The sequence below is a fragment of the Mustela nigripes genome, chromosome 3 (genome assembly GCF_022355385.1).
Source record: "Mustela nigripes isolate SB6536 chromosome 3, MUSNIG.SB6536, whole genome shotgun sequence".
Classification (NCBI taxonomy): domain Eukaryota; kingdom Metazoa; phylum Chordata; class Mammalia; order Carnivora; family Mustelidae; genus Mustela; species Mustela nigripes.
Genome location: NC_081559.1, coordinates 86,480,913 through 86,502,876, shown reverse-complemented (window position 1 = coordinate 86,502,876; position 21,964 = coordinate 86,480,913). Strand labels below are relative to the sequence as shown.

Genomic DNA, 21,964 nt, shown 5'->3' with positions numbered 1-21,964 from the left:
TGAACGTCTGGGATAAAGCAGAACAAAGTCAATTACTGACTGTAATTAAGAAGTGGATGCATTTAAACTGTAGAGAGCAGTAGCAGACTTCTCCAGACTGCCTAGTAACTGGAAAGATTAGTGGAAAGACAGAGGAGAGACTATGAACTGTATCTTCCTGATAGGATATTTTGAATGAATTGCATTCATACAGTTCCCTGATCCAACATCCTCAAATGAATTCATAGATCACTGATTATGTACGATTAATGCAGTAATATATCTGGATAAAGAAACTTTTAAAATGTGTTTTGTTTTTGGTTGTGTTGGCTGTAAAAGATTCCCTTTCCTTGCATAGCATGCACCAAAAATGCGAACGTACGGCTGAAGTACTTACATTTTATCACTGTTTGAATTTACTAGATTGAAAACTGAACTGTGAGCTCTTACCTAAACCCTCAGCATATAATAAATCTAATTATGCTTTTTGCTTGTACTTTGGAATGTTTCTTTTTATAATTTTAATAATGGTTTATTTATAATGGCAGAAAAATAGATTGTACATTGTCTTTGGGCTAATTTGTGTTTCTTTGTGTATGTTATCAAATTGTGATATTCTATAATACATTCATAATCAAAATATTTAAATTTAGATTAGGAGGAAGGTAGAGGTCAGGGACATTACCGGTTTTCTTGGGTTAGTTACAGTGACCTTATATTTCTAGATTACTATTTCTGTGGCAACAGTTTATAAAGTAAATATTTGGAACTTAATGTAAGTAAAGAACATTGCTAGGGTGTTCAGATAATTAGGCAAACATCAGCTTAACTGTCTTTTAATAGATAAATAAGACAGAGGACTATTTGGAGGCTATTTTGAGCCATCCCAAATCTAACATGCAATTTTACTTAAAAATAAAAAAAAAGAGCGAGCGATTGGTCCCAGTAGTCTGTCAAATTCTAATGTGGATAATTAAATTCCTCTTAGTTTTTAATCTTTCACTTCTCAGAATTGCATATACTTAGTTCCTCTTGTTACAGTTTTAAGACATGAAAACACCTCTCACTCAACAATGGTTGCGTCACGGGACAGAGTGATGTTGTATCTCTGAATCATTTTTTCTCAAAATAAATGAAGAGTGAATATATAAGTATGGATGTAATTGAAAATTTCCTTAAAACTCCAGGATCATTGTTGCCGTAAGAATCACTGAACCCTTCAGACTGAGCTATTTTGGGTAATAATCCTCGCTTTAATGATAGAATTATAGAGACATCCTGAAGAGTGATTAGTGATTTTCTGAACCTGTGGGCACATTTCAGTGTTCACCTCCGATTTAGAGCAAGGAAGTCTGAGAAGAGGTGACTAGCCCCTGATTGAGTATTTTGAAATGGCAGTCTTCTAAACCTTTGAAGCCTTGCTTGATGTGTGACATTAGTCGGGCAATGTTCATCTTCCTGTTGAAACAAGCAGTCAATACAAAGGGAGAATCTTCACAGTTCAGACGGATGGCCTAATACAGAAAGCATGTCTACACCCACTCTAATCAAATTCGTCTCTAAGTAGCCTTTTCTGTGTGAAATCAAGAGCACCGCTCTGTTTCTATAGGGTCACATTCTTCTCTCACAATTCTGGAGAGGAAAAGATTCACCGTAATGAAAAATGTATAGTTACATGTTAAATATTGCCAACTACTTAATAGCTCTTAGAGTCTGGAACGGGGATGTTCACTTGATGAATACTCTCTGTGAGAGGTTCAAATATGTAAATAAAGTTTTATTCTAATATGGTCCGTTTGTGGGAACATTAGTCCTTTATTACTTTCCTATAGGCCTTTATGATAGGAAAGTAGAAATAGCCAAATGTTATTCATTTGAATGACCTTTTTGGAAAAGTCTGCATTAGTCTCTTTGGTAAATAATCTGTTTTACAGCCTTCCATAAAAGGAAATCAAATATAGAGATACTATTAGATTTGAAAAAGACAAACAGGAAAGAGCCGAAAGTGCAAAATGAATTCTGACACACCCGGGTGCATTTTTCTGAGGTTCTGACTTAAGTGGGTACTGTCTGCATCGTTCTGAACTTCCTGACTCGCTTCTGCTTGAGTTGGAGCAATTCAGCTTGAGTCCTACTCTGAGTTAATCGTTCTATTATTAAAACAATAATGTATTTGTTATGACATGAAAAAACAGTTTATAGAGAGCAGTTCAAAATGATCCTGGTCTTCCAGTTCCCAGAAAGACAATTACTGGAATCTAAGAAAATATTGTGTTGTATTGAAGTCTTGTTTTTTAAACTATATATATATATACACACATATATACACATATATACACACACACTCGTATATATATATATATACATATATATCATATATGCATATGATATATGCATATATGCATATATGCATATGATATATATGTATATATATATCTCCTTTTTTTAATGTAAGACTTTATTTCATATGGTTTGCTTACCTGTCGATTTTTTTTTCAGATCACAACAGTATCAGGAAATGAGTTCCTTCTGCAGTCAGATATTGACTTCATCATATTGGATTGGTTCCACGCTATCAAAAATGCAATTGACAGATTGGTATGTATTTGTTTTGGCTGTTACCTTTATTAATTAAAATGTTGTCACTTAAATTGTGTTGCTTAGGCATATAACCACATATTTAAATAGATCCTATAGATCGAGAGATATTAAGTTATTTTAAGTTTAAATAAAGTCCACTAAAAACCCATTTCAACAGATGTGATTCCTAGAGCTAAATGTCATTTGATTTCTCTCTTTCAAATGAAAAACACAGTGTATTCATTCCCCCTCCCCTGAAATAACATGGACATTCATTTACAAGAAGCTGTAAAAAGCACACAAGCACTTAATGACTACTGAATTTTCACATTTTCAGTTTATGTTGTCTGTAATACACATTCTTAAAAATAAATATCAGAGTATTTGAGCCCATACTAACTGTTATAATACCAGTAAATAATAATCCTTTATACTGATTTTCACTGTTCTTCCAGTGAAGTTAGATTGTTCTTCCCATGAAAATTATGAATCTAAAACTTCAAGAAATTATCCAAAATCCATACATTTGGAGTATATTTTTAAAGAATCAAATTATTTAAAACTACCATTATATACTGATTCTAGACCAAACATTTAATTTTTGGATTACTAATATTTGCAGAATCTTGAGGAAAAAATAACTATTCTCAGGAGCTTTTAATAAGGTATACAATACGAAAATACTGCATTTTCTGTATGATTTTATTTCTATTTAATTGCAGTCTTCCTTTATAACATTTTGGGACTAAAACTTTAAAAAATAACAAATTGACTTTTCTCCTTCAACCGTCTAGTCCCCTTATCCAGGCTTGCTTGAGTGCTTACCCCCATGTTTACCCACCCACACACAGAGTTTGTTGTTGTTAAGAGTGGACTCTGGACTCAAACTGCTTGAGTTTGAATCCTGGTTCCATCCTTACTAGCTGTGTGGCCTTAGGCAAATTACTTATCTCTTTGGCTTCAGTTTCCTTGTCTGGAAAGCAGGGGTAATGATGATATCTACCTCACAGGATTACTGTGATGATTAATTGAGTTAATACAAGTGGAGTGCTTGGGGTAATGCAAAGCATTTAGTAAGTTTTATATACATAGAGCTATTATTAAATTTGAATATTCAACTTAGCATAGAGGACCTGTCCTAAAATAATTATCTTAGTTCAGTCTTCCCTTTAGAATTAACATCAAAATAGATCACTAAGCTATTTGGTAAATCCGTTCTTCCCTGTAAAATTATTTAGCCTAATTGTTTGTTATTTCCAGCCAAAGGATCCAAGTGGTTCATCAAGAAACCTGGAATTATTCAAAATCCAGAGATCTTCCAGTACTGAATTACTAAGTCACTACGATAATGATATAAAAGAACAGAAACCAGAGCACAGAAAATCTTTAAGTAAGTATTTATTTTTTTTTACTTGCTGATTTTAACTTTGTCTAAATGCATTGCTTATGAAATATAAATGCATGGAAATTAAGATTTGAGCCAAACTCATACTACCCATGGAAGATTCGTAGCCATTTCCTGGCCATGGATTCATACACTGGAGGGCAGTCTGGGTGCTTTACTCGCATCATTGTTGGTAAGGCCGTTTGAGAAAATAATTGTTCCAAGGTCATGGTCTCTGCTTACAGCAAACCTCTGAATCTCTGAGTAATAGCCATGGCGTTCAGATTGGTGATTGATTTTGAGAGTGGTAAATGTCAAGCGTCTCCAAACCTTGGTATGCTGACTATTTGATTTCCATACATTAAAAGATGTATGAGTGATTGCCACGGGTTGGCATAACTTCAACCAAGAGGCTATGGAACTTTCCACACTTTCAGACCACCAGAAAGATTTAGATATGTGGGTTATGAATTATATGTTCTCCAGGGTCACATCAAGTTATAATATCCTGAAAGAAGTGAGTTTGGAGTAAGAAGCACCAATCTCACCATATAGTGATCTTGAGTATAACTCTCAACCTTGCCCAGCCTGCTTCCTCCTCAACAGAAGGAGGGTATGAAAACGTGTCACGCATCTCACAGTTGGTTTGGGGGGTTTCGGCCTTCTAAAAGGTATCTCTGAAATCAAAGTGGGAGTCTAAGAAATCAAAGAAAACTAACTTCCCAAAGTCTCAAAATTTATAGTACCTTTTCTGGATCACCTACCCTCAGCCTTCTGAATCCCTATTTTTTTCTGCCATCTCCCTCTGATCTAAGATCAGTGTAGTTACATGCTAGCTTTTTGATTTAAAGAGAACTCTATACGTAGAGAAGGGCTTCTAACAGAATATCTACATGTATACATGAGTACATGCGCTAAATGACTATGTATGTATATATGCATAAGTTTGTGTGCATTAGGGAAGACACATATATATGTATGTATATATAAACATAGATGCACTCTCACATGCATATGACAAGGAAGAGAGAAGCTATTTATATATAATATATCTTACAGAGCTAAATTATTGGGATATTAAAAATCTAGAAATAGCATGACAACTCTGAGTAGAAGCACCCTTTCAAAATGAAGTCATTATTCAAAAACTCATACCATAATTTCAGCAACTGCTAGAAACATATTTAGCTAGCCAATTGTGTTAGGTTGGAGTTTAAAATGATCCATGTTAATGTCTTAATCTGTATGGTGTTCTGTAAATTAAGTTATTTGCGGAGAGTTAGCTGTGCCATTTAAAAGATTGTTCCATAGGTGGTACAGTTTGGAGTTACCTCATTTGAATATTTCCCTTTAATTCCTGGTCATCGTTCCCCTTTGCTTAATATGGAATCAAATTTAAGGTAAGATTTTAGAATTAGAATTGAATTGTGAGTATGTCAATGCTATGTAAGTGAGTATGTTAATGTTAATTATATGACCATTTTGTCATGTGTATGTGATGGGATACATGAGGCAATGATTAGTCGAGGTTTGGAGGATACCTTGACATGCGTCTAGAGACTGAAGCTTGGGAGAAAATAAAGATTTATAAAAGTGTTTGAGAAACAGTGAAGCAAATGGATTCTGTGTTCAGGGATAGTCACTTGAAATGTTTTAGGATGATACAGGGGGAAAAATGTTTCTACAGATAGAATACCAGCTACTCCTCTTTAGAATTTATTTTTGATTGGGAAAGACAATTATTTGTGTATTTGGGGCTTAAATTCAAGCCTTCCTAGAGACAAGGGACGGGGCATATGATTTATCTATTCGTTTTAAAATGTAGCTAATTCTCTAGGGACCTCATATTCACCTTTTCCTTTGCAGTTTAAAAATAATGATAGCCAGCAACCATTGAACACTTTCTTTTCACCAGGAATTATTCTAAGTTCTCATTTGTGTTGACTTACCTAATCCTCCCACTAACCCAACAAATCAGGTGCTACTACTAAACCTATTTTAGAGATGAGAAAACTGAGGCATGGAGATTAAGGCCATTTGTACAAAGACAAGTTACAGAGACAAGTTTCAAACCCATGCAATTTGAGATTAGAGCTTATGCTTTTAATCATTACACTACAGTGAAGTCAACAAAGAAAAGGTAAACTTAATTTATATCAACTTTGGACTTGGATGGAAATGCTACATTAAAAATGACATGCATAGAAATCAGTGAACTTAAATAGGGACCCAAAACATTAGCAAAAGAACTAAAACCAAATGTCTCTGGAGTTTGGTGTCACTATTAAAATAAAGAGGTCATTTAGTCTTTAATGTTAGCCCTAATTTTAGAAAATGCTTCATTTCTATATTTTGATGGATATTTATAGTTGTAAGCCTTTTTTAAGTCTTAGTAATTTTTTTGCAGTGTAGGATACTGTTAATATCCCTCTATTACTTTAAATTAAGTTTGTTCACTATTTATGTGTTGCTTTTCATTTAAAAGTCATAATGATTGACACACCCACACAATGTCAAATTAGATTATGCATTTGAAATAATGATTGGCATATTTTATATTTGATGCTTTTTAAAATATTTTTTCAAGTAGGAAGTATACTGTGTGATACCCCCTCTGATATCCGTCCTAGATTTGAACACCCAAACTTAGATTCTTAAAACATGCATTCAGTTTTATGTTACCCTCTTGAGATTAAACAATTATGTGGAATTAAAGATTCACAGACTCCCCTTCCTTATTAGTAGTCTAAGCACAAACTTTATTGTCAGTTTGCTGCCTTTGGCTTCCTGTGCCCTTGATGTTCCCATAAGTTTTGTCGCCAAGATTGTAGACAGATAAAGCCAGAATTACTTTTTTTTAAAGGCATGTGAACATCATTAGCAGCTAACAGGTGGTCATTTCATTGTCCAGTTTCTCTGGGTAACATGGGAAAAAATATGTACTCTCAATGAGTGAATTGTGAAAGTTAAGTGCTTAAATATACTTTCCTTTTTAAAATATGATTCTAATCTGCCAACATTATTAAGGACTAATCAGATATTTTAAGATATCAGCGGAGTCTAACAGACACGAAGCCAGAAAATTCAATGTAAGGGCCAAATCACTGTGGGAAATTCAGGACACCAGCATGGGATGAGAGTGGGAGAGCAGCTCTCCAGGGAGGGTTGTTAATGGAAAGTGGAGAGTCAATCAAAGAAAATGCTAGCATATTTTTCCAAGGAAAGAGAAGTATCTTCCACGAATGGCAAAGAGGAAAGGCCCAAATATAAATCCTGTATCAAATAATCTTGGAGAGTTTTCTTAACTTTTCTGAGCTTTACGTTGTAGATCTGTAAAAATGGGTCTACTAATGTCCTTGCATGATAGCATGAGAATTTGAAATTAGACATGTAAATATTTAGCTCCCAGCAGGCCCTCAATGGGTAGGAGCTCTTATTATCATCCTCTCTGTCCCGGAGCAGATGGTACCAAAACAGGGCATGAGCCTAGGGTCGTATCTAATGGAAGAATGGAGCAGGACACATATACTTGACACCCTTTACCCAAGCATAGAGAGAATATGGGGAAAGAACCAGAATTGGGTATGGGAGTCATGGCTATGAAAATCTAAATAGGAGCAGCTGGTCTTTCTCCTGGCGAGTCCCCAGGTGAAAATGGCAGCCAGGGCATTCTTGGGAGCAGCACACCAGGAAATAATAGAAAGGAGCCAAGAGATACTCATGGTTCTTGTATGCCCAGAAGAGCTGGTCATGAAGTTCCAGTTGATGGAAAGGATTCACCATCTAACCATTTCACTATTCCTTTAGGCACAGCTCTAGTTTATTCATCCATTCATGTATTCATTCTTTTTAACTAACTGGTATACCTGAAGGTACACAACTAAAATTCATGACTTTACTCGTTTGCACTTTCCATTTTTTAAAAAATATTTTCGTATTTGGCTTATGCTTCACAAGTGGTATACTGTGCGCTGATCAGGGCTAAACTGTGAAACCCATGCATGGAGACCTTGGGTAACTTGTATATGAAACTGATACTTATAGCATTATAAATAAGCACCCCAAAATGACAAATGACCATGAAAAATATAAAAAAGAATAAGATCAAACAGTAAGAGAACTGAAAGAAAATGAGTTTTCTTCTAGCTGTCTTTCAACGAACTTTTCATAAACAACAAATGTATTCTGGATGCAATCTTTACAGTATTTAGGTCTCATTCCCCAATTTCATCTCCCCTTAGTGATGTGTGTAGTAGGGGTGTAGGTACAGAGCTACAGGGATAAAGACAGGAATGAAAAAAATGGGGTGAGATATTCATACAATGTAGAAAATGAAAATATCTGTGAACCCTTAAAAATATCTTTGTTTAAAAATTTGCCTGCGAAGTAATCATGATCATGCCAAGTGAAAACAAGTCTGATAGAGAGGCAGTTATTTTTTGTACTAATCTAAATAATTATAACACTGGTCATCCACAATGTAAGTAGACTGTGTCCTCAAAATCCAATTGTAAACTGGTTGCTTAGATCTCAGCACACTTTCATAAGGAAACCACGTACCAGCCACAAAAGGACGCTTGAACCTTATGCAATCACTTAGAATGTTGTTTTTAGGGAACAGCTTGTTCTGAGTTTGTTGCACCTCTGGCCCTAAGAGCTAAGACTTTCCAGTAGCATTGCTTTCCATCTGGTTTCCCTTTTCCTCCTCCCCTGCTCCTGTACCTACCCCACCAAAGCAATTAGAATAAACAGAATGACTTTGGCTAAGAGGCTCCTGGACCCTGAAAATCCTCAGTGGTGTCAAGGAGGGAATGCAGAGCCTCCAAGCCAGAATAAAATACTGGGGAAAAGGGAGCATGAAAGGAAGGAAAATTTTTTAACACAGGCAAGGAAGTGAGTTCTTGGCAGGAGCAGATGCTCTTTGTACAAAATGTGTGTAATGACAGATTAAGTCTGGTATTGTCCTAAATGTTAATATTTGATGAATCTAGGTCATATCTATAGGAGTTATCATGATGCTCCTGTTTTCTGTATATATTAAGAGTTTCACAATTAAAAATGAGTACACACAAAGTATTACTCATGGTTATAATTTGATAAGGGAATATAGATATTTTCTAATTCTGGCTTGAAAATTTCTAAAGATCAAATTTTCTGATTATGAATTACATTAAGACCTCCTTAGATAATTTAAAAAAAACACTAATAACTCTTTATTTTCCAATTTTTCTCCAAAAGTCTCTCTCTATATATATAGTGTATGTGTGTGTGTGTGTGACTATTGTGGCCTTTCTAATAGCAGTGTAATTAAAGAAATTTGTAAGATGTTTATTATTATCCAAAATGGAAAAGTCATACTAGTTTTTTGGATGCATATGTAACTAGCAATTGTTTAATACTCATATTGTGATGTCTGTTCTGGAGACCCATATAAAGACATATTTTAAAGTTGCTTATTCTTAAGAATTTTGTATGAAACAGCCTAATCTTGCCAATGCACAAAAATAATAAGATAAATAAGCCATCTGCCAAGAAAATGAAAACAACATTAAAATTGCACAAATAAATTGTATCTCACCCTGAAGAAACAAAAATCTCCTACCTGGGAACAACAAAAAAGTCATAATATTTATGTAGAGTATTATGGGTTATTGTGTTGTCAAAGGAACAAAGGTTTTCGATTTGGGTGAGATGGTCAATCATCTGATTCTTGTTTTTTACCCCCTAAAAACAATATTACTATCTTGGCACCAGTTTCAGTCAGTGTGTATGTGAGAAAAATAAACTATTAAAGAAAAGTGTGAAAACAAAAATTATTTTGTTTTCCTATAGTCATAAGACTGACAATATCAAAGGAACGGTGAATGTCAGTTCTTTTCTTGATTGTTTTCCACAGGTCAAGGGAGTTCTTTATTTCAGAATATTTCTATAACTAAACAAAAATGAAAATTTTTAAAAGAAAATTTATGTTGCTAAAACAGGAGGATTTCAATATTACAGGAAAAAAAAGACAGTAAAGATTAGACACACACTTGACAATCAGGCAACCAAATTACTTTGTCAAACTGGTTTTATTCATGAAGGTTACAGGGCCTCACTGAGGCACTGTGTGACTACAGAAATTTTCTGACATGTGTTCCAAAGGTACTTAGCAGCATTCCCAGCTTTCCTGGGACCCATAGATTACAGTTTCTTCAAAACATTCAGTTCTCCATGAATCATTTGATAAGAAGACCTAGTTATAAACTGAGCAAAGAATATTCTGATTAATCTCCTCTTTCCCATCTAAGGGGTTGATCTTGCCCTCTGAACTGTGGGTGTCCATTGTCATGTATCTTGTAACATCAGCTACTCTGAGAGTCTATCTAACCCTATCAGCACTCAAGCACTAGATCACCCCATCTCTTCCTGACCCTTGCAGTAACTCCATGACCGTTTTTTCCCTTAGATAAACTGCATTTAATCAATTTCTGATTTCATTAGGTCAGATGGCATCTTTCTTTCAATAATAGGCCAAATCAAAAGGGCTCTTTGGTCTAACTCTTGAGCAATATTTCCTTAGCATTAATACACTACTGTGATTGTAAACAATATAAAAAGTGCTCTTTGATCTCCTTTGAAAGTTTCTCTCCGTTTATTCTATGACTCTAGAATGGGTATATATTAACACTTCCTTGTAAAGTTTTATCATATAATATTTGTTCACTACTGTCATATCAAGTTTAAACTATCTTAGCTAAACATGATATTTAAGGGGTTCTTATAATGAATCCCTGTGTAGGGGGAAAAAAAAACATTCTTTGAACACATATGGTCACCTCTTTTTGTATACAGAATTTATTGGGTCTACTCCTTTTTGTTTCTGGAGTATAGAAGCAATGTTAGTTTCCTTCAAAATCCTAAAAGAAAGTAATTTGCTTTTTAATGCATTTATTTTGATGTCCCAAGTAGATCTAATGGTATAGTTAGGGGGGAAAATTATATAATCTGAAATTTTCTTGGAAAATAAGTTTGTTTCTTACTACTCATAAAATCCACATGTATGCAAGGAAGATCAGGTGTTGCTTTCACCCAATGTGTGAGATGTATCCAAAAATACCATCTGTGTCTGTCCAAATTAAATAAAGTGTGATCTGTAACAATAGGACTCTTAGCTTCCTTCAAGAAATGTCTCAGGGGCGACTTGGGGAAAGGTAAATCAGTCTGCCAATTCATCTTTCCTTAATTATTTATTTATTTTTTTTTAAAGATTTATTTATTTATTTATTTGACAGAGAGAAATCACAAGTAGATGGAGAGGCAGGCAGAGAGAGAGAGAGAGGGAAGCAGGCTCCCTGCCGAGCAGAGGGCCCGATGCAGGACTCGATCCCAGGACCCTGAGATCATGACCTGAGCCGAAGGCAGCGGCTTAACCCACTGAGCCACCCAGGTGCCCATTTCTTTGATTATTTAAATAGAACCTGAAGCCACGTACTCTTGCTACTCAATTTCCCTAATATAAATAAATATATCCTTTTTGTATACAAAATTAATTGACCTAAAAAAGTAGAGGCCAAACGGGAGATGCTATGGCCAAATAGAAAATGTAAGGACTGGGATTTTGCCATTAGAGATGATGTCCTCCAAAATTGAAATCAAAGGTTAAGAGCAATTTCTAATCAAATTACTGCATTGAAAGGATTCAAGTCAAAGATCCTCAATAGAAACCTCTTCATGACCTACATCCCCTTCTTCAGTTTTTTCCCACTACTCTCTGACCCATGGTTTATATTCCAGAGAAACAGTGCTTATCATCCCTGACATACATTGGTGTATGCTGACTCTTGCCTTGAAGTCAAGGCCTTCCTTTCCTAAATTAACATTCTTTAAGACTCAGCTCAGGCCATGCATTCTCTTGAAAACTTTACAAGATTTCTATGATAAGTTAGGTGATCTTCCTTGGTTTTCTTATAATGTTCTGTCCATATCACTATCACTGTAATTACCAAAGTGTGTTACAATAAGCCAATGTCAAATGTCTGTTTGTCTACCCACTAGACTGCCAGACTCTAGAAAGGGTTCTGTCTTATTTACCCTTATATCTGCTAGTAGCAGAGTGGCTTGATCATATTTGAGATTGTTCAAAAATGTATAGTGTTAAGTTAGTTAGTAAATGAATAAGGATATTCACATGACCAACATGAACATACTACTTGCTGTGTGCTAAAAATCATGATGAAATTTCTGAAACTTATTTAGGAACAATAATAAACCAGTCCTTGTCCTGACTACTTGTAATGGTTTGACATTTTAAGGTCACTATTTATGTGCCTCTTTCAGTTTTCTCTTAGAACTTTAAAATTTCAAATCAATGATATGTTTTCTGCAGGTCACATGTAATGTGCCTAATAAAATCATCTACAAATAAGTGCTCTATTCTGTGGTGAGGATAAAAATGACTAAGACCTTGCAGGAGAAGAAAGGAAAATCCTAATCCCTTTGCTTAAAGTCACTGTCTTCTCAACAACTTTCTCTTATGTATGCTAGCCCCTACTTTATTTAAGGGAAAACTCTGGTTCATTCTTACTCTTTAGGCTCTTCTATGGACCCTGACAGAATTTGCAAGGCCCTATTGGATGCGATAAAAAAAAGGAGAAACCCTTAAGTGTATCAGAAAAAAAGGAGTAATAAAAAAGAGTAGTTTGGAAAATTTTTGTTTTTCTGAAAATTTTAGGAGACTCGAGAAAAGTTTTCTTTAAGGTCAGTTTATTTATAAAAATCTGACTAAAAACAGAAGCTTATAAAAATATTACATGTAACGTTTTCCAAAGGTTGTATGATTATTGTATCAGAAATTTGGGTCTAAGAGTCCCAAAATTTAAGTATAATTCTTACCTCTGGGATACTAGGTATAAGACTTGGACCAGTTTCTTAAGTTTCCCAGAAAGGACTTTCCAGATAAATACAATGGATACTTTTTACATAAATATAAAATAAATATATAAATATGTATATGATTTATATATGATCTAATAAATATATTAGACCTAATGATAATGTAGATACTAAATCTAGAATATATCCCAAACTTTGTTGATCTATAGTATAATATAAATATTAGATTCCAAATGAGTGTACTCTGAGCAAAATTATCATGGCTTTTGTTTGTGTACTATAAATTCTTCAATTCTTCTCTTTTAGAAATACAGCAAGAATGCACTTTGCCACTGATTTAAATAGTCAACAAACTCAGATTAAACAAATGCATAATTTATCAGGGGCCTAATTTTTAAATATCTTGATCATTCTGTTGACTCATGGCATCATAATACTTTTATTTTAGTTTCCTTAAGGGATTCCTTAAGTGTTATGAGTAATAAACATTCTGTTTTGCCTTTCCTGAACGTGTGAGCCTGAGGTTATGGCGTTGTCTAGAGATTAAGCTTCACCAAGTGTCAGTTGCCTTTTCCTTTCTTGTATGAAATGGCAAAATGGTGCAATAGTAGAACTTTGACAGAGATTTCTGGATCACTTAAAAGCAATTAAAGATTTCATTTACTTTTAGTATTATATGTATACATACATATATGTGTGTGTGTATATATACATATATACGTGTATATTCGAATCAAAGCAAACATCGTAACACATCTGGTGATAAAGAGGTGGCATTTTTACTAGAATAAGAATATCAAAACCACCTGAATATAGAGTCACTCACAGGGAATAAACTGGAAGATGCTGTAAGTCTGGTCTCACTAAAACATACACGATCAAAAGACTGGTGAGCATGCCTAGATGCCCACCATGTCGGCTGTATCTGAATTAAGGGAATTTGATACCTAGGAGAGGCAGTTCTAGCTGAGCAAGGTTTCAGTCTTTTGCTGAAGCCAGGATCTTTCTATTCTGTTAGACCACAAGTGCCTGAGGGTATAAGCCTCCATATGATGATAACTCCTCAACCCCATTACTTAGACGAGAGTCTGAAACACAGTGGTTTTCCATATTTTAAATGTCTCAGTGAATGAGTGAACAAATGACTGAGTGAATGAGATGAAGAGAAGAAACCAATTGCAAATTTAATGTCCGAGGAATAAAGGGAAAATTTTTACATGCGAGGCACTGACCCCTTCCTCACCAGCCCAGGCCCCTTGGCAAGTATATTTCTTTTCTTTTTTATGATTTAAATCCAATTAATTAACATATAGTATATTATTAGTTTCAGAGGTGAGTTCAGTGATTCCTCAGTCTTACGTAATACCCAGTGCTCATTACATCCTTTGCCATCCTTAATGTCCATCCCCCAATTACCCAATCCCCACACCCCCTCTCCCCTCTAGCAACTCTCGGTTTGTTTCCGATAGTTAAGAGTCTCTTATTTTTGCCTCCTTCTCTGTTTTTATCTTATTTTATTTTTCTTTCCCTGCAACATGATCCCCTGTTTCGCTGCTTGTATTCCACCTCTGAGTGAAATCATATGACAATTATCTTTCTCTGATATATTTCACTTAGCCTAATACCCTCTAGTTCTATCCACATCATTGCAAATGGCAAGATTCCATTTTTTTTGATGGCAGAGTAATATACCATTGTATAGATATCCCACATCTTCTTTATCTTGTTCATCTGTTGATGGACATCTGGGCTCTTTCCATAGTTTGGCTACTGTGGGGATTGCTGCTATGACCATTCAGGTGCACGTGTCCCTTCGGATCACTTCATTCTTATCCTTGGAGTAAATACCTAGTAGTGAAATTGCTGGGTCATAGGGTAGCTCTATTTTCAACTTTTTGAGGAACCTCAATATTGTTTTCCTGAGTGGCTGCACCAGCTTGAATTCCCACCAACAGTGTGAGAGGATTCCCCTCTCTCTGCATCCTCTGAGGCACTGACCTGTTGATAGGTGTTTTAGTTTTGGTTCCTCAAGAAGCAGTTCCTGAGACAAGGATGTGAGCGTATATAATATTTTTGGAAATTGATACCTGGAGACACAGGTAGGAGGCGATGGGGGGCCCAGGGGAGAAGAGAGCCAGGGAAACAAGGCAGCCAATAAAGGGAAATAATAGGTACCTGGAATTTAATACTGCTGTGAAACTCTGGGAGTTTGTTTTTCAGAATGAGAAGAAAGAAATGGCAGAGAATAAATAAAATGGATACATATTAGACAGGAAAGAAAGAACTACAGATCAAAACATGTTGGAAAACAGCAGTAGATTAGTGAGGCTGGAGTGCACAAAACATTAGAGCAACAACTGGAGATCAGGTTGGAAACGAACAGGGAACATTGGCAGGGGGGTCATGCATGAAGTGCTAGGGGATTTGGATTTTATCCTATAAGTAATAGGAGCCTAGCAACAGACTTTTCAGAAGGCAGGAGATATTAACAGATCTGATATGCAAAGTGATCACTTTGGTGGAAATGCGGAGAATGGCAAAGAGAAAAGTAGCACCAAAAACGAGTGAAAGATAAGAGATAAGAAGATAAATTAGGAAACTGTTACAGTGGGCCAAGTCACATAATGCAGGCTAAAACTAGGCAATGAGAATAGAGAAGGGGAAAGATCCAGGACTTTCTGCGGGGATATTGATAGGTTTTCTTGACACGTAGTAGAAGAATTATTGGCAGAGTCCAAACACTCACTGCATCTGTGGTTTGGGGAAAACATCAGGATGCCTAGGAGTTTGGCAGAATTTGCCCCCAGTTTCATTCTTTCAGAATCCTACTAGATGGGGTTACTTAGGTCCATGGACCAGCAGCAGCAACACCATCATCTGGGAGTTTATTAGGAAATACAGTATCTTCTGCCCCACCTGAAATCTACTGAACAGAATCTGCCTTTAAACCGCTGATTGACATGCACATTGAGAAGCACTCTAAGTAGTTTTGCAAGTTCAGAGCCAGAGTGGCTTTTGAAACTTTGACAAGCCTTACTCATATAGAAGAGCTGGGTATTCTATCTCTGTGTAAAATAACTCTGCATATGGTTATTATCATAGTAGCCATGCCATGACAATGATTGTAGGTGGGGACTATTTATTTAATCTCATCAATCGCTTTCAAATGGTGACTGTAGACTGAGAGAGAACCAATAATTAAACACTTTCCTTGTAACTTGTGTCTGTGCCACACCTAAGTCATGAACTAAGTCAGTGGCTCTGGCCAAGCAAAAACAACAATAACAAAAATTAAGCCAAGAATAAACTACCCTCACTGAAACAAACAGCCAAGAAAGCAAAGCTCCAAACAATTCCCTGGATGTCATCCATGAATTCCCTAGACATACGCATGTACAAAGTCCATCTGAAATGCTGTTTACCCTTTTTTCCATTGGACTCTTTCTCTTTTTGGGGAAACATACAATCTCATATACAGCCATCCTTCCTTTATTTATTGATTGATTGATTTATTGATTACTTTTCTAAATGCAAGAATAATAGTAGTTTATTGCTTAAATGTCTTTTATTTTTATGTTGTTCTTGGGTAGTTGAGTTAATTTTGCCCATTGGTCTTTCGAGTTGTATGTCATAATCCTGCATGAGCCGGGGTTTAGCTGTTTTACTCCCAGAGTAAGCTTATCTGTCTTGCCTGACAAAACAGTCAAGGCCTACCTGCCTGCAATTGAGTGTAGTTGGTACGAAGAGTTGCAAAGAAAGCCAACGTAGGCTCACCATTGAGTTATCAAAAAATAAAGGACAAATTCAAAATAAAGTCTGATTAGTCCTTCTCATAGTGTAAGACTTTACTCACCAAGAAGAGCTCACAGTGACTGTCTTTTGAAACAAAAGCCTCGTTTTCTTGGGTCTGCCTTTATCTGTTCTAGGAAAAGAAAACCAAAATGGGCAAATGATACTCCTTTTCCAAGTAAGAACCTTCCTCAGAAATTTGCCCCTAAAAGTCCAGTCTTAAAAATGTTTTGGATGGCAATGAAACAGATCGAAAAGACTTTCCTCAAAATCTTAATCCTGCCTGGATTCCCTTCATTTATTTAGTTTTATGACTCTGGGACATCTTACATAAGAATGATTAATCTTCTTTTTTTTTTTTTTTTCCTTCGTCAGTACCTGGGTCTGTTACTGAGGTGCCATGCCTTATTTTTTAAATTAGGCATAACTGATTCCACAGAAGTGGTTGGCGGAGAACCCATAGAATTTTTGCTTAACTCATTTTTATTGAACAGAATCCAGAATTTTAGTCAAGAAGTGTTAGATATTAATCACATGTGAGTGGGATCATTAAAATTTCCTTTACCTTCCAGAACAGCAGGTCATTATAGAATCGTAAGAAGTGAGCTCACTTAATAATCTTTACAATTACATAAAAGCAATCATTTTCATAAGTCTTAGAAGAAGCTTTTAACTGTTACTTAAAGAGCATATCAGAATACCAGAAATTATTATGTTGTGTTATTATAGATGTGACTTGAGAAGTGAAGAAAAAAAATCTTCTCTGACTCAAGGCTCTTAGGAGCTATCCTTTCCAGATTGACTAGTTTTGTTTAACACAGGTTATGATTATACTTTTTACACAGCTAGAAGAGACCTTCCTGCTGAAATAGAAATTCTAGTATCATTTCTTAATTATTACACTCTTAACTTTATGGAAAAATGCAATAGTTTCTACTGCAGTAGAATTTGGTGCAGTAGAAATTGGTGACAATTTAAGGTGAGTCAGTTAAGGAGAAAAACTAAAACAAATCCCTCCTCTAAATTATTACTGCCTTTCTCTTTTCTTTTCTTGTAACCACTTCTCATCTTTGACTTTGAAACCCAACAGTTTAAACTTGGTTCTTATTTCAGTGGGCTAATCCCCTTTCATAAATCATGCTCAAGAGCTGAAATAATTTGCACATCATTTAAAGAGTATTTGCTTTGAAATATTCACCTCAAGCCCTTTTGTATATCCTTTCTCTCTAAAGATTTGTAGTATTTGTTTTGTTCTCTGAGGTATAAAAGACCTGGATAAACTTTATTCCTGTTGTTTCAAGATTAGTTAACGAAAATGCATATTAATTCAGCAGGGATGGGAACAAACCTCAGTAAAGATGATCATACATGTGCCTCACGGGAATAGCAAAGTACAAAATGTCAGTCTTCAAATCTCCTTGGACTTGCTCAAAAGAGCATTGAGGGATTTAAATTTCCAGAATATGTCTACAAATGTATTTTCTTTGTTGTGGAGAACAGGAGCTATGCTGATTATTTTTCCCCAGAAATTGATTTAATTTGTATTTGAACGAAAATTAAGCTATCCACAAAGTGGCTCTTCAAGAATACAGAGAAAAACAGCCATGGCAAAGGAAAATTTAACATTAAAAAATGATATGCCTGATATGCCACTGGATTCTTAATTTGTTTTGTTTCAGACCTCAAATCCCAAAATAAAATTTAACAGAACAATATCTTTTCCCCTAAAAGTAAGTAGAATTGAAAGGACCTCATAAAATCAGAAGTAAACATATTTAAAGTTCAATGACACCTTTCCGTGTATAAACTCCAGTTTTACAGTTTGCTAGTAAACTCAGGAAAAAAATACTGATTTCTCCAAATAGTGTATCTGTTTTGTATGTTAAGATGTGCCCTGTTCTTTTCTTAAACTGAAAATGACCATAAACTTTGGCACTTAAGTGCTTATCCGGAAATGACTAAGTAGATTTGGGGGTAATAAATCACTCATAGGGATCCAGCCACCCACAGTCTTGTTCCACTTCTCTTCTTTACAAGTGTAGCAATAGACATTTCCACAGTCCTCAGGGTGCCAAACTTTGCACCATTAGGAAAATCTGCAAGTGGCTTGATTTATCTTCCTCACTCAGTTAGCTAAGACCCAACTAAGTAAAAATCAGCAGGAATAAACTTGACTTGTTAAACTTTTTTAATAGGGAGATGCAACAATTAGAACTTTCCTCCTTTGCCACTTCAATTTACTTTGGATGTGAAGCCCCTTGTGAAAAATATTCAGAGGAGATCTCAAATGATAGGTGCATGGCTGGATGATGCTGACTCGGAGTTTTCATTATACACAGAGGATTGTCTGCTGATTGCAATTAATCCAGACACAATCCTCCTGGTACTTGGGGAGGAATGTGGAAGAAATAGCCATTTTATAAGTTGTAAACTCCTAAATTACCCTAAATTAGAGGCACTATTAATCGGACACTTAGATATAGACAGGATCTGCTTATTGTGTAGGCTCATCTTCCCCTGATGGAGAAATCAATTAAATATTTAGGATGTGGAATACCTTCCAGGTTGGATAATGCATTTCATTTAGATTATGGCCCTCCAATCCGAAACATTAAAGGGGATCTTAACGGATGGAAGCACATTACTGTCTCTTGGATTGGGTGCATTAACACTTTAAAAATGAATGTGCTTCCTAGGATTTCCTATTTGTTCCACCAGCTGCCTGTCGATGCGCCAGATAAACAGTTTAAGGATAAGTATGTAAAAGATGCATGTGCAACACTCTGTGTGTTGAGGTGCACTCTTGTAGGAAAAGTCCCCAACTGTGGCCCCTTTGGAGGGCTTTCTCAGTACCCTAACAACCTCAGATGACAGGGCTTATTTGATCATGGGAGAGTGGAGGAAAAGTCAAAAAAGAGATGCAATTAGTCCTCTCACAAAGGTTCTGTGGATATCTAATCTGGTATTATTCCTTTCTATAACTTAATTCATAGCTAGTGATTATTATAAGAAAATACTCGGATGACATGGTAAAATTGGAAATAAACCTAAGCTTTCCCATTATAAAAATATTTGGCATGAAGATAAATTGATTTGATTCTCACCCAAGGACCACTATACGGGGACCCAATTTATGAACAATATTGTAAGAACAAAGCTCTTGCATCCCCCATGCTACAGAAACATGGTAGAGAAATAGATGGTGTCTTGGAGTACTTACCAGGCTGTAGGCTGTGTCCTGAGGAATGTACATGTCCTCTCTTCCTTAATCCTATCAATGACCTTATCAGGTACTCAGGTGTTATGATCACCCTCATCTCATCTGTTGGGTGAATGAGACACTGAAGGCTGATCAAAGTGGTCAAGATTACACAGCTAAGAACTAACAGAATTAGAATTCAAAACCAAGCACTTTGACTCCACCGCCTGGAGTCATAACCATTGTTTCACGAGACTCTGGGTTCTAGAGTGAGGCTGAAGGTTTCTGCTACCTACTAGTTCTATAAACTTTGAACATGTCACTTAACCTCACTTATATTCTGTTTTATAATCTTAAAAACATCACTAATAGTAGCAGCTATCTCACTGAGTTGTTTGGAACTGTAAGATTAGATTATGACACTTAGAGCAGTGCTTAGCATAATGTAAGTACTCAATAAATGTTAATAATAATATTGGTACAAGTATTTTGTTTTCTGCCATGTATTTTGAAAGGTCCTCCTAATCTGGTTAAGAAAAAGATACTTTAGAGATAAATATTGAAATCTTTAAAGATGAACATACTTTTAAAAATTCCCTTGTATTTCTGGGGAATGAATAGTGTATTGAATGACTTACAGAAGACTATAATCTTCCTGAACTGAGTCAGATATTTGTCCTCTTTTGTTTCCATTTATAAAAGTCTTGATTCACAATTGACACAAATATATCATATTGAGTTACTCAGTGAAAACAAATTTATCCAATCATAAAAGAAATGATGAAGATGGGGTCAATTTCTTTGTTTCTAGAGACAAACTCGTCATGCCAAATCTGATAGAACACATGCTTCAGTGTGTTTGCCTTGCTTCAGAAGACAGCAGAAAACTGAGCTAACTGGTATAATTACATAACTTGGATAGTCATATTGAGAGGGTTCAATGTTGGCACTAGAATATGGAATTATAAAGTTCAATGAAGTTGCAGGAATTTAACTGAAAAGAAATTACTTATCAGCATTTTGACAGGGAATAAACAAAAAAGGAACAAATTGATCCTTTCAAAGTTGGGTGGAAAGAACGTTCCAGAAGCCTTCCTTTGTAATCACTGTCATTGAGAAGCCCTGAGGCCCCTTATTTGTTAGTAATTGATACCTAGACTTCAGGCTCAAATACTAAAGACAACTGCTATTTTAAGGGCTTGTCAAGAAAGTTAGGAATTAGTTGGAGTTCTTTTTTCTACTCAGTCCACCACTATTTTTTCACTATTGGGTCAAGTTTGTTGTAAATCAGGGGTGAATCAACCATATGCAGATACTTCTACCTTTTAAATACATTTGGAAGAGTACTGGGGTAAAATCAGAATCTAATACTTAAAACAACCAGAAATGTGCTTTATTCAGCTAGGAAAACAGATTGATCAGCAAACACTCTATATTGGATTGTTTGTTTGGAGATCCTAACAGTGGAGTGAAGCTCCTCCTCTACTTTTCTTCCACTGAACACAAAGAAAGAAAAGGACTTAGATAGCATGAGAATAAAAGAATGGGACCCAGGCCCAAGCAAATGGATTAGCCAGTCAACTCAGAAGTCAATGAAGAAATAAGTTGCCTAGAACCATAACCTTCCCAATGTTTGTGTTACATTCTTAATATAGAGGGATTAGTAATTTCTCTGTATTATAATATGTTCATAATATAGATGGATTAACACAGATCAGGATGATCTATATCTCGGGACAGAGGAAAGACAAAATAATCTCTAAAAAGCTAAGATCTTTATTTGCGGTCTAAGCAAAGATGACATAAAATCTAAAAAGCGAGATTAGTAGGAGAACCAGTCAGTTCTGACATTCACATCATAGGAATTTATTGAGAAGTTCTTTTTGTGAGCACTGTTTGAAGCATGGAAGTCAAAGAGGTTCCAGATATTATCCATTCTGCATTGACAAAGAGTGTTTATGGTCACATTTTAAGTAAATATTTCCTATTCTCTACCAAGATGATTTAGTTCAAAGATGAATTTCCACATGAAATGCTCTTAAAATATACCTGCTTGATTTTATCAACAAAATGAACACAATAGTGACCAGTTAAATATACTTCTGGCAAAGTATTTTGCTGAAGTTTATATCTCACTGAGTTTATCAGAAATTTTGTAT

At 35.5% G+C, this 21,964-nt stretch overlaps 1 protein-coding gene across 1 annotated transcript in view; it reads left to right on the top strand.

Annotated features, from left to right (window-relative positions):
* ARHGAP15 (Rho GTPase activating protein 15) overlaps positions 1-21,964 on the top strand; it is a 611,884-nt gene that overhangs the window by 299,567 nt on the left and 290,353 nt on the right. The window contains exons 7-8 of the mRNA XM_059394353.1: positions 2,479-2,577; positions 3,820-3,949. Coding sequence (XP_059250336.1) covers positions 2,479-2,577; positions 3,820-3,949 — 229 coding nt within the window. The remainder of the gene's footprint in view (positions 1-2,478; positions 2,578-3,819; positions 3,950-21,964) is intronic.